At 34.3% G+C, this 11,435-nt stretch overlaps 5 protein-coding genes across 6 annotated transcripts; 1 reads left to right on the top strand and 4 right to left on the bottom strand.

The window, feature by feature from the left end:
* Positions 1 to 263: 263 nt before the first annotated feature.
* On the top strand, positions 264 to 1,621 carry LOC117211294 (peroxisomal membrane protein 11B). The gene is made up of 3 exons (XM_033455003.1): positions 264 to 483; positions 822 to 937; positions 1,012 to 1,621. The coding sequence occupies exons 1-3, from the start codon at positions 428 to 430 to the stop codon at positions 1,536 to 1,538; spliced, it is 699 nt and encodes a 232-aa protein (XP_033310894.1). The 5' UTR covers positions 264 to 427; the 3' UTR covers positions 1,539 to 1,621.
* Positions 1,622 to 1,821: 200 nt separating this feature from the next.
* LOC117211299 (heme transporter hrg1-B-like) lies at positions 1,822 to 3,296 on the bottom strand. The gene is made up of 3 exons (XM_033455010.1): positions 2,907 to 3,296; positions 2,279 to 2,452; positions 1,822 to 2,155 (listed from the first exon to the last, which is right to left on the bottom strand). The coding sequence occupies exons 1-3, from the start codon at positions 3,031 to 3,033 to the stop codon at positions 2,004 to 2,006; spliced, it is 453 nt and encodes a 150-aa protein (XP_033310901.1). The 5' UTR covers positions 3,034 to 3,296; the 3' UTR covers positions 1,822 to 2,003.
* Positions 3,297 to 4,927: 1,631 nt separating this feature from the next.
* LOC117211295 lies at positions 4,928 to 6,569 on the bottom strand. Its single transcript, XM_033455004.1, has 5 exons — positions 6,528 to 6,569; positions 6,094 to 6,337; positions 5,761 to 5,918; positions 5,524 to 5,700; positions 4,928 to 5,148 (listed from the first exon to the last, which is right to left on the bottom strand). Exons 2-5 carry the CDS (start codon positions 6,276 to 6,278, stop codon positions 4,991 to 4,993), a joined length of 678 nt encoding a protein of 225 aa, XP_033310895.1. The 5' UTR covers positions 6,279 to 6,337; positions 6,528 to 6,569; the 3' UTR covers positions 4,928 to 4,990.
* Positions 6,570 to 7,128: 559 nt separating this feature from the next.
* Positions 7,129 to 8,877, bottom strand: LOC117211301. The gene is made up of 3 exons (XM_033455013.1): positions 8,604 to 8,877; positions 7,923 to 8,249; positions 7,129 to 7,551 (listed from the first exon to the last, which is right to left on the bottom strand). Exons 1-3 carry the CDS (start codon positions 8,781 to 8,783, stop codon positions 7,150 to 7,152), a joined length of 909 nt encoding a protein of 302 aa, XP_033310904.1. The 5' UTR covers positions 8,784 to 8,877; the 3' UTR covers positions 7,129 to 7,149.
* A 543-nt stretch (positions 8,878 to 9,420) lies between these two features.
* On the bottom strand, positions 9,421 to 10,707 carry LOC117211292. Of its 2 annotated transcripts, none has more exons than XM_033455002.1 (3): positions 10,188 to 10,707; positions 10,006 to 10,087; positions 9,421 to 9,770 (listed from the first exon to the last, which is right to left on the bottom strand). In XM_033455002.1, the coding sequence occupies exons 1-3, from the start codon at positions 10,461 to 10,463 to the stop codon at positions 9,460 to 9,462; spliced, it is 669 nt and encodes a 222-aa protein (XP_033310893.1). In that variant the 5' UTR covers positions 10,464 to 10,707; the 3' UTR covers positions 9,421 to 9,459. The 2 variants fall into 2 exon arrangements, with proteins under 2 accessions (XP_033310893.1, XP_033310892.1); XM_033455001.1 differs by having other exon boundaries at positions 10,006 to 10,126.
* Between the last annotated feature and the right edge of the window lie 728 nt (positions 10,708 to 11,435).

The raw sequence follows: 11,435 nt of genomic DNA on the forward strand, positions 1-11,435 counted from the left end.
TATGAACATCGAATTTAAAATGTTTGAAAATGGCGGGTTAATTAAATTAAATATCCGATGGCGCTAGTGGTATAAATAAGAATATTATATATACCTAATTTTTCGAAGTGGGAGTTGCTCATTTAATACTATAATTTATGTACAATTTATGTATATTACGAGATAAACATTGCGACTGAAGCAGGAAATGCATAGCGTCATTATGTTGCAAATAATCGTCAATGTGGATTCTTTGATAATCATTAGTAAACGGTATTTTACGTATCAATTCGTTTAGAGTAAGTTATTCAATATGAATATTAATAGTTTATATTAATTGTTTATATGTGCTTACAAATAAACGTTACTATGGTGAAACTCTCATAAATTACTTTTATATAAAAATTTATTGCAATTAATCGTTGCGTTTTGAAATATATCGCTCATTATGGATATAGTAATAAAGCTAAATGAGCAAACAATAGGCAGAGACAGAATTATCAGGTATATAATTTATTTACTTCTGAAACATATTTAACCGCATTAAGAATAATTGATTTAATTGATATATATTTATTATACGATCTAAATTATTTTGAATTGATATAAATTTAATGGTACGTTTTACATAACCTAAATTTTATTATTTACCATTATGTTTAATGCTACTATTTTTCTCATAATATATTCAAAAATGCATGTTATTAAAAATTTCATAAAAACCTGTATATTAATTTTCTACAGAAAAGAATATACTAATTTTATTTAACAAATTTAGTACAATTAAAAGTAAATAGATAATATTAACATTATATAATTACTTTTTAATAATACTTTTACAGATTGCTACAATATGGAAGCAGAGCTTATTGGTATTATGGTCAGAATATTCGTAGTACACAACATTCTGCAGAAGTCTTAAGAAGTTTAGAATATACATTTAGTTCCTTTAGAAAATGTATTTAAAGCGATATTTATAATTTTAATACAATTACTATCGATAATAACAGTTTATTCCCATTTTCTTTATAGTGTTACGCCTAGGGAGATGTTTGGACAGTTTATATTCTGCTTTAAAAATGATGAAATATCCAGATCTAACTATAAGAGCCACTTTGACACTATCAAAAATTGCCAATGCTCTATTCTTATTAACGGATCATATAATTTGGGTCGGCCGTGTGGGATTATATAGGGTTAATATTGAAAAATGGAGCAAAATATCTAATAAGTATTGGTTAATGGGTATTATAATGAATCTAATAAGAGATATTTATGAAATCATAAAAATTTTTGAACATGAAAGAGACAGCGTATTAACGAGGACATCGAAGTTCTCGCATCATTTATGGAAACGATATAAATTACTCTGTCATTTAAGAAATCACAAAGATGTTGTAATGGATACAATTAAAAATGGATGTGACTTGTGTATTCCTCTAACAGCACTAGGTTTTACCAAATTTACCCCTGGAACGATTGGTATACTTGGTGTGATATCTTCAATTGTAAGTCTGTATACATTAACTTATCCTCTGTATAAATTAACACCAACTTAAAATTAATCAACATAATTATTTTTTATGTACACGAATACGATTACAAAGCATTTATTCAAATTAAAGGAAGTATATCATTAAAATTAAATTAATATTTTTTTTATGGATTTTCATGATTTTTATATATTTTTGATGTATATATTTTTACTGTGCGTCTAAAAAAAAAAAACTATATGTTTCTACACTGTGATACTTAAATAACTATTTTGTGACCAATTTTTTGCAAATTTTTAAATAAAGTATCATGAAAGTAGCATAAAATACTATACATAAAATTGAGAAATCCGTTTTATATCATAAAATTATATTTCAGTAAATATATTTACATAATATTTACAATGTAACTTATCTCTATGTCATGTTATTATAAATAAGTTTATATTTGCAAACAAAACATTTTTTATAAATACATTTAATAAAAATACTCTATATAAAAATTGTTATATTCATTTGTATAAAAAATTCTTAAGCATTATCTTCTGTTAATATGGCTGGAGAGTTTATTGCGATAATTAATCCATATTTGTGAGAATAGTACATCAAGAAAATTCCCCACTTTCCACAAATCATAGACCAAATAGCTGATATCGTTGTACTTTCCCCAATGGGTACAATGGCTAAAATATCAGAAATATGTGTACGTGTTTACATTTACTTTGCCATGTATATATATATATATATATATATATATATATATATATATAACTGTATTTTAACTGGAGATTAAATAATATACATACGGATCTTGTAATAAAATGTGAGGAAGAGATACCAAATTAGCGCAGTAGTTCCTGCTACAGTACTGACAAAACCAACGACATTTAAATTTTTCAATGTAGATGTGGTATGCCATCTTTCTAAAATTTCTTTTCCTTTAAGCCAATGCAGGTGAAAACAAACCGCAGCTAACATACCTATGTGATACGTGAAGTAAAGCAAGATTTTATTTATATTAATTTTGTGTTAAATTTATTATATAGAAATATCTCTTAGCATACGAATAACTCTTATGTACTATTAAGAATATGAAATTTCTGAAGTAATAATTTCTACTATTTGTAATATGTTTAAAAAATGAGCAGAGGGTAATATTCCTACAAATATTACGAAAAATATTGCCTAATTATTGAATGAAAAAGCATAGTTCCATAATTAAAACCATAATTATTAGAAGATAAATATGCACAGCAATAAAGAGGTAATTTTTATTTCGTATGTAATAAACGAAGAATATGGTTTGTTATTACTGTAAAATATTTGTCTGGTGAACTTTCAAATCGTTTGCTATTAATTTTAAACCATATTTAAGGTTGCAAAATTAGATAATTTATATAATAAGATGTTCATCATGTAACGCGTGATGCTAACCTGATAAGATAGACCAAAATCCAACGTCGAAATTCCCATACACAACAAAGAGTACAATAAATGCTGATATAGCAAAAATCATACCAAAGACGCTTATTATTAAATGTATTATAACACCTCGCGGCATTTTTAGGTTCTTGTAATTATCTACTACGTAGTGCACTAGCCGACTATATCACGTCATGCCTTAAGGAAACTTAGTTTGCTTGTGCAGATGCCCGTCTTGATATTTCAAATTGTACAAAATAAGCTATTGGTAATTAATAACAATATTTTTTACAATTATTGTATTAACGAAGTTTCAGAAGTATTTTATCGAACCTTATTCTCTAAGTTGGATTACATTCTAAACATTTGTGAATAACATTTGTGAAACATATGTACTGAATAATTGGTGAAATTCATGTAACCAAATTTAATACCATTAAATGAGTGTCATTCCTTGATAAATCGATGCGCCATCTATCGAGGTTACGTGGAAACGATGTTTGCCAATTTTGCTGCAATATTTTCTCTGACTTTAGCGAAGACTTTACAATCTCATTTAGTTTATTTAAAAATTACTGTGAATAATATTATTAATATATTCGCGGAGAATATAATTTATAGATACTTTGTCTGCGTGTTTCGGTTGCGTAAAAATTCCTTTGTGATGTTTCATATTCGACAAGTGAAGAGAAATCGAGGTACAAGAATTCGATTACTTTTTACATTTGTAAGTTTTTTCTGCTATACCTACATATATGTAACATTGCGTAAACGATGACTTCACAAGTCTTTTAATTACCAAACGATAGATAAGTGTTTTCTATGGTTATTCGTGCAATGTAAAAGTTTCCAAATAATTGTGTCACTTATGAAAGCAGTAAGAGGCCTATTTTCACTGTGTACGTTGCGTATGTAGTAAATGTAGAACAAATTTAATATAAATATAAAGAAAGGTAGAAAAATTAAATTATTTATTTTTTATAATCAAGGTCCGCGCAAGGATCTTTCGGTATTTTTGCATTTTTGGAAGTTCTTGCCTTTTTCTTCTCGTGTTCTTCTATAATTATTGTCGCACCTGTACGACTGAAAGTATCTTGGTATATCGAAAGATCTCCGTGCAATAGTTTCGGTCTTATATAGCCGAGCACTATATACATTTAAATATATTTAGATGTATTTTAGTAGTTAAAGTTGAAGTTATATTTAAAAATCTTTGTACTCGCTTCTTTTTGCCGTCACTGGAGGTGCAAGAACTTTTTCATCTTGAGCATTGAAATATAAATCATGAATATACGCTACTAATTCACTTTGCAGATCCTTTTCTTTGATCTCTTCCCCAACTTCTCTCGTATCGCGCGGAGCCTCTATACTTCATCATGTACCAATTTTTCAAGAAATCGACTATTTATTATGTCATTTCTATACGTTATTAGCTTACTAGGATGTCTATAGGTGACTTGATAAACAGATCGCAGTCTGTCGAGGATATGTTTACGAACCAATTGTTCAGCAGCTTCGTCCAATCGCGTAGGGATCGATGCTATACGAGGATCGATTTCTCCTTCTTCTATACGATCCGTAAAATAATCTTTGTGATATATTCTGAAAATATATATAATTCCTGTTCCTAGATAGAATTTGTCCATCTGTTTGTAATTTCGATAATATACATCTTTTTTTCTTACATCTCAGCTGGTTGTAGCTTTTTCTTCCCAAAGTTGCGGCTATATTCCGTAGAAAAAAATTCACATAAATCTGTCATTATGAAGTGGTAAAAAAAATAAAAAAGAAAAAAAAAAAGTAGAAAGAAAAACGCGAGATACAAAAAAATTAGGTTATACACATATGATTCCGTCGGTTTGAACTTAATTGGTTATAATAACGAATAAATGCTAGTAATCGTATGTCTCTTTTTTTTTACGCTGAATTTTTGGGGAAATTTAAGGGATTCGTATCTTTTTTTTCGTATACATTAGAAACACGAGAATGCGAGCGAATAATTAACAATTGTATTCATATAATCGAATATTTGTACAATAAAATATTTGAGAAATCGGTAGTGTCTGGTCGATGAGAGAAATTTTTATCATTCGAATTTATAATTTACAGTCCCCAAATCTTCTTCTTGACGAAGGTAGCGGTTCCAGATATTGTTGTCGATTTTTTATGTTACTGAGACCCATCTTGCTGATAGTATCCATGTATTCCGAGCGACCGGTGAAAGGTGTCTCCCACATAGAGAAAGATTCTGGAACTGCAAATGAATTTTCCTAATATTAAATTTTCATCGTTTAACTTCTGTTATCGTAGAAACATTCGTGAACAGCAGCCTAATAACATTCTACAAAATATCTTTCCTTCGTAAAAATTGTATTTTATTTAGGAATCTTTTGTCGAGCAGGAACGTCTGCCAAAACGAAGTAGCATTTTTTGTTATAACAGTTATTGATCAATAATATAATATAATAAAACACGCATACGTCTAGTCGCTGGTATTTAATATTCACGCCAAAAATATTAAATATCTTTTCTTAGATTAAAATATAACACTTTTCCTCTAATAATATCCGTTTCATCTACAATGTTTGGAGATTTAAAAGGAACGGGAACATTCGAAAATATTTCATACCTTGGAACAAATTAATCGTTTTGGCTGGCTGAATATGCGGTCTTTCGATGGCGGTGTATCGAAATCTCGTTGGATCTCTGTAACCCTCCTTTATTTTCGTAACTTCCGCCGGAAAAGGTGAACAGTACGACGAGTCGACCGCAGCCTGTAGCTGTCTGTACACTTTGATAGGCAATCCTGAATTCATTCGAACGAGTTATTTGCACGATATCACGTTCCTTCGATGCCGGTCCATACCTCTCTTCGCGTAATCCGTTTTATAAATACTCTTCATCGTCTCGTCCATTGGCTCGCAGTTAGCGTCTAGCATAGCCTTCGTGAGATTCGTCATTTCACTGTTCACTTTCTTCAGTTGGTCCAGAAATTGTCGTTCCTTGTCAGCCAGGTATTTGTATCTGGATGCATTTTTTGAAAGTATTACTTTAAATTGCCATTCCTTCGTCACGGATAACGACGTCGAAAGTCGTGATTTTAATTTAATTAATTTGAGTCTTAATTTAACGAAGGATTATACAGCGTGCAGAATATTCATATTGTACAAATCACTTTGTATTTTCATTTTACTTTTACCTATCCTTATTACTCTGTTGGCCATGTTCGTCGCACGAACAATCCTCGGGATCGATTCTGGGGGTGTATAATCGAATTCCCGTACTCTTCGGTGGTTGTGCCGGTTTCGTAATAAGAGGTACAGGATACGGCCAATTAAAGTCACGATGAGTGATCGTGATAAAATTTTCCAACGCGGTGCTCATCGTGTATACCGGTAATTTAATCGCGAGTTAGAGCATACAATCAGGATTTACATGGGTCTCTGTTGAAAGAATATTCGTTTAAATGTACGATATTTCTTCGCCCTACGAAAATACAATTAACTCGTCAAAAATGAAAGAAGAAAAAATAGAGAAACAACAATTTTTCATTCGTCGAGGTTAACATTCTTTTTAAACAAACATTTATAATTAAAGGGAATATTTCGTAAAAGATTCTGAATTACGTCATACCTGGTTAATCTTCATTTTTATCGACGAAATCAACGGATTTCGAAGGAAAATTTGTCTCGGCAGAAATTTCTTCGCGAAAAAGAAAAAAAAAAGAAACAGCGACTAAACGTTACATGGCAATGGGGACTGAATCGATTCGTCGGTTCTAGTATTACGAAATTTCATCACCTTCCGGAACAGCCAAAGAATCGTTTCTTTGATCAGCATGATCGTGGCAATGACAGCTCTGTAAAGCGCGTAATGTAATATAGCGTTTAAAAACGTGATACCAATGTGCGCGATCACGGAATCGGTTGTTAATCTTAAATCGTTCATCTTGAAATTTGGGAATTATTTCGTCGTTTTAGTCGTTTCAAAATGTTCGTAGACGTAATAAGCTTTGTATAATTCACTGGTGATTTATCGAAACTGACTCGTGTTCTACCAATCTGATATTTGATACAAACGATTCAGTTCGAAGAGTTCACGTTTATTAAATACTTTCAGGTAATTTCACGATGCCCGAAACGAGAGTAATCGATATGACAATTTTCATCGTTAATAAAAGTACGCATCAGGACGACATATCGTTGTTAATTATACACGAAATACAGTACGTTTAAGTAGAAAATAAATTTGCATTTTAATACGAAGTCGCCGATGTGTCGCTAAATTTTCGTTGAGGGGACGTTGTTCTCGAAATATGTTCGGATATCTTTTGTTCCGGTTCCTTGTTTTTCTTCTCGTTTTCCGTCTCGAACTCCTGATCGCCGGCAGGAGAGATCTTCGGGCACATTCGCGAGTCTAGGGACAACCGTTTCTTCATTTTCGCGCGATACGTATCCTTGGGTTGCTCTAACGACGAAAACAAGTGTTCCTGGGGGTTCAACGAAGTCAACTTCAAAAGCTTCTCATCTTGAGATAGATTGCATTTCCTCCTTTGAACGCGGCCCCTTGCCGTCGTAAAAATTGGCCTCGTCGTCTCCTGAATACACCCACAGTCCAACCGTGTGATCGTCGTCATTGTGCCACATGGCTCGAGATTCTGAATCGTCAGACAATTACAATGCAGTCGATCACATATTAATCGATTAAATACAATTAAAATATATTTTAATATTTCCATTCCGTTAAACGCTACATTTAAAAGATACTCTTAACTACAGTGGACATTTGATTTCGTTGTTAACTTATTAACCTTTCGGATATAGATGTACAAACACTAAAATCCACGATCTCGAACAAATTGTCTTTACTCTTCGTTTTTAATTTCATAATTATAGAGGTTTATAGTTAACAGATACGTTAACAGATGCAGTTAAGCATCGAGCAACGAGTTTCGTAACGTAAAATGTTATACGTATAAAATATTTTATGTCTAAATAGTAGTTTGTCTCTCGACGATACTTTACATACGTTTTTCAACCGACCTCCCGAAGATGGATGAAAACTGGAACTTTGCAACGTTCCGGTGGTGAACTTGGAGGACGGTGAGGCAACTCTCGGGCCGAAATAATATTCGCCGATCAATCGTTTGATTTCTTGCGAGTAGTATCTTTCGCTAATGTCTCGTTTCATCTGCAGCTCCTTCAGCCTTTGTAATTTTTGCATCGCGGTTACCGCCTCTGGCATATTCAGCTCCGAGTAATCGTTGAATCGTTGGTATCTCTCACGAAGCGTGGCGTGGTTACTCTTTGGCAACACTTTGCCGTAAACCGGTTCCTTCGGGTATGGATTATATATCTATACAAACAAATTTTCCGCCTGGTGAAATTGCAATGGACGAAAGCTTCGAATAAAAATTCCCACCGCTCGTTTAAACGAATCGTAATTTCTTTTCGATTCATAGGTCGAACAGATTAAAAATCGTTGGTCCATGCTTAACACAGGGATAACAAGAACACACGAGAATCGTAGAAATCTAATTTCCTGTTCAATTTCTACTTAATTACATAAATATAAACAGAAGGGAAAACCACTCGCCTGTACAATACCAAAAATTTCATTTTTGGCACTTACAATGTCTCGCGTTCTTACGTCATATAATTCGATTTATAAATACGCAACGATGCTAAAATAAACGCCGTTTAATCATACGTTGTTTTTATTAATGCCAGGTTCCTCAATCTCGGAGACACTTTCCACGGAAGATCTCTCTTCCGGTAATCGGATATCGTGCTCGCTGTTGTAAGCCTCTTGATAAGCGTTCGAAGTACTATAACGTGGCAAATTATGGTGTATTTCTCTATGCGACGATGTTTCCCGATGATTGTCCATTTCGCTTTGAAGGTACCTTCGATCATAGCGTTACATAATGTTACACGGTAGAATTAATAAATAAATATATATGTAACAAGAGACGTAAATAGAATGTAAATAGAAACAAAGGAGATAAAAGTAAAGAAATATACGATGAAAAAAGAAAAAATAATTACGATAATATTAGTTTCGAAGAAAATTCGTAAGTTACAGCAGATGTAGGTTATTAGAGGAGGGAGATTACTCGTTGGATAGTTCGTTGCGAACACGATTCGAAGAGAAAGTTGCTATTTTAATTTATTCTGCGAAACACGTTGTCGAGAGATGCATAGCGCTTTTGTGCATTATTACACGGAATTTGATGTACTATATTATTTTCTAGTTCTACGTAATTTGTCCGTCTTCCATACTGCGAGCAGGCTGACTGAGTTCCTCGAGCAACTTCAAGGTTTTAGATATTTCTGAATGTCTTCGAATATTTCGATATTATCTATTTCTGCGAGGAAAGGGACATTACGTATTTCTGTGAAATAAGAACGCTCTCCTTTACACGTATCGGCAATAGGAGTGAATAGGAAAATGGAAATAAATTCTTTTTCGCGAGTATTTTCTGGCGATCGCGTTAAACGTAACTGGATCGAGAACTGGATCCGGATGGAATATCGTTTATTGAACACAGCGATACAATTAATTTCTACAAGGCAGCTGCCGCCCAAGCTGGTGCACTATCGTGTTTTTGATGAATGTTGTATTTTAGAATCGATTGACCTAGTTTACTGATAGTATCTTGGTATTCCGATCGCCACGGAAGTAATCGCGTTTCCTGCGATTCGTCTTCAGCCCCGGCCACTCTCTTCGACCGCCTCTTTCCTATTTTGTCTCTGTCGTCTCCACTAGATACTTTCGATAGCTTAGCTCGAGTAGAGGGTCGACAGTCTATGTCCTTTGCTTCTTCTTGTCTGATAGCACAGGGAGCCCCCGTAGAGATATCCTCCATTGGCGCGGCTGTTGTAACATCGAACGACGATTCAGAAAATTTGTTTTCCGATAACACCGAAAGTAACGCACGGCGCGTTCGTAGGAAATAAAATAGAACGTATCAGGTATAGACTTTCAAATTACAAGATATTCTACAAATTCTTCAGCTGGATCACAGTTTCTACGTTTTTATCTCGACCGACAATTACGTTCTGCGGAATTATACGCGTATATTCTTGGTTGCGTTCTCGAAAAAACTCACCTTTGTCGGAATAATCCAACTGGTACGTTGTCTTCAGTCGATCTTCGTCAACGCGTTTAATTACTTCGTCGATAGGAGTACTCTGTAGAACTCCATAGAGATTAGGATGTTTCTCTTCCAACTGAAACGAGCGTCTCGACGTAATGCGATCGTAAGGCGATTTACACCATTATTGCGTTTACCTTTCTCATGTACGTGGCTGGTTGATCGAATCTCGTGGCTTCGGTTTCCGGATGCGGTCCCGTTTTTGCAGGATAAAGCTTTGGGTCCAGAAGCCGCCCCATGGGACCCGTGCGACTCCAGTCATAATCGTCCCCGCAACGTACCAGCGGCTTTATCTCTCGTGGACGATCGTGGCATTTGCAAGAAGCATATTCGCTTAGCGAAGTTATCTTGCGTTTGTACCTGGTCGAGGGCCACGTGTAATCCTTTTTATACGTCGTAAGGTATCGGGCCATAGCGCGTTCACCTCTTATTTTCCAGCGGTGATTTTATTTTTGAATCGATGGTTCATTATAGACTTTTTATATCTCACATTTTTCATATCAGTCTAATTTCGACGAAAGGTATATATTTCGTGAGTCATGCGTGTTATAATTAAATTTCGCGTCGAATCTTTTCGTACCAGGCCATCCCATAAAAAGTATCATCCGTTGCTTTACTAGTTCGAATTTCGAAGGTAAAATCAAGTGGCAATTGCTGAAATTTACGATCAACAATTACGATCAAAATTCGTAGATAGTATTAATACGGAATAATTGTTTGATCGTGACGATGTTCGGTTTCACTTACATCTTCGTTCAGTCGCGATATCTACGATTAACCCCCATATCTTGCGTATATTTGCTTACTAGAATTTCTTTCAGAGATTATCGAATGATCCAACGTTACTCCGTCGTTTGTATCTGCGCGTGCGTTTCGTTGACTAATGGTTTTATCTTAATCATCGTAGTGTTTTATGGTACATGTTTTGGTCGATGTTAATCGGCGGAAAATTTACGGACAAAGTTGACAGAATTTGATCGGTTAAGCAGCAAAGTTCTGGCAGCGAAGGGGAACCATTGGCGACATTCAGGCGTTTTCATCGTTCCCGAACGTCGTAACAGTCGTAACAGTCGTAACATAATTAGCGACCCGAAAGTTCACTAATTTTGCCAGTTCAAACAAACGGCCGCAGCGGTCGTACAACTCCCGTCTGGAGAACGGTGTCGGCGCGTGCGATTTTAAGTTGCAACGTCCGCTGTGCAAATAAACTTTGCCCAATAAATAGTCGTAGACTACGATACTGTTCACGCGTTTACGTGCAATCGCAAACAAAGATGCCACACAACATGGCACCGTTCGTTTAAGATTATTGTGTTTGGCGTAGTGCCACTTTCAATAGAAGTTATCCATTTTCCAGGTCAATATTTCAGTCCGGCCGAATCACA

Source organism: Bombus bifarius, unplaced genomic scaffold (assembly GCF_011952205.1).
Source record: "Bombus bifarius isolate JDL3187 unplaced genomic scaffold, Bbif_JDL3187 scf7180000008227, whole genome shotgun sequence".
NCBI lineage: Eukaryota > Metazoa > Arthropoda > Insecta > Hymenoptera > Apidae > Bombus > Bombus bifarius.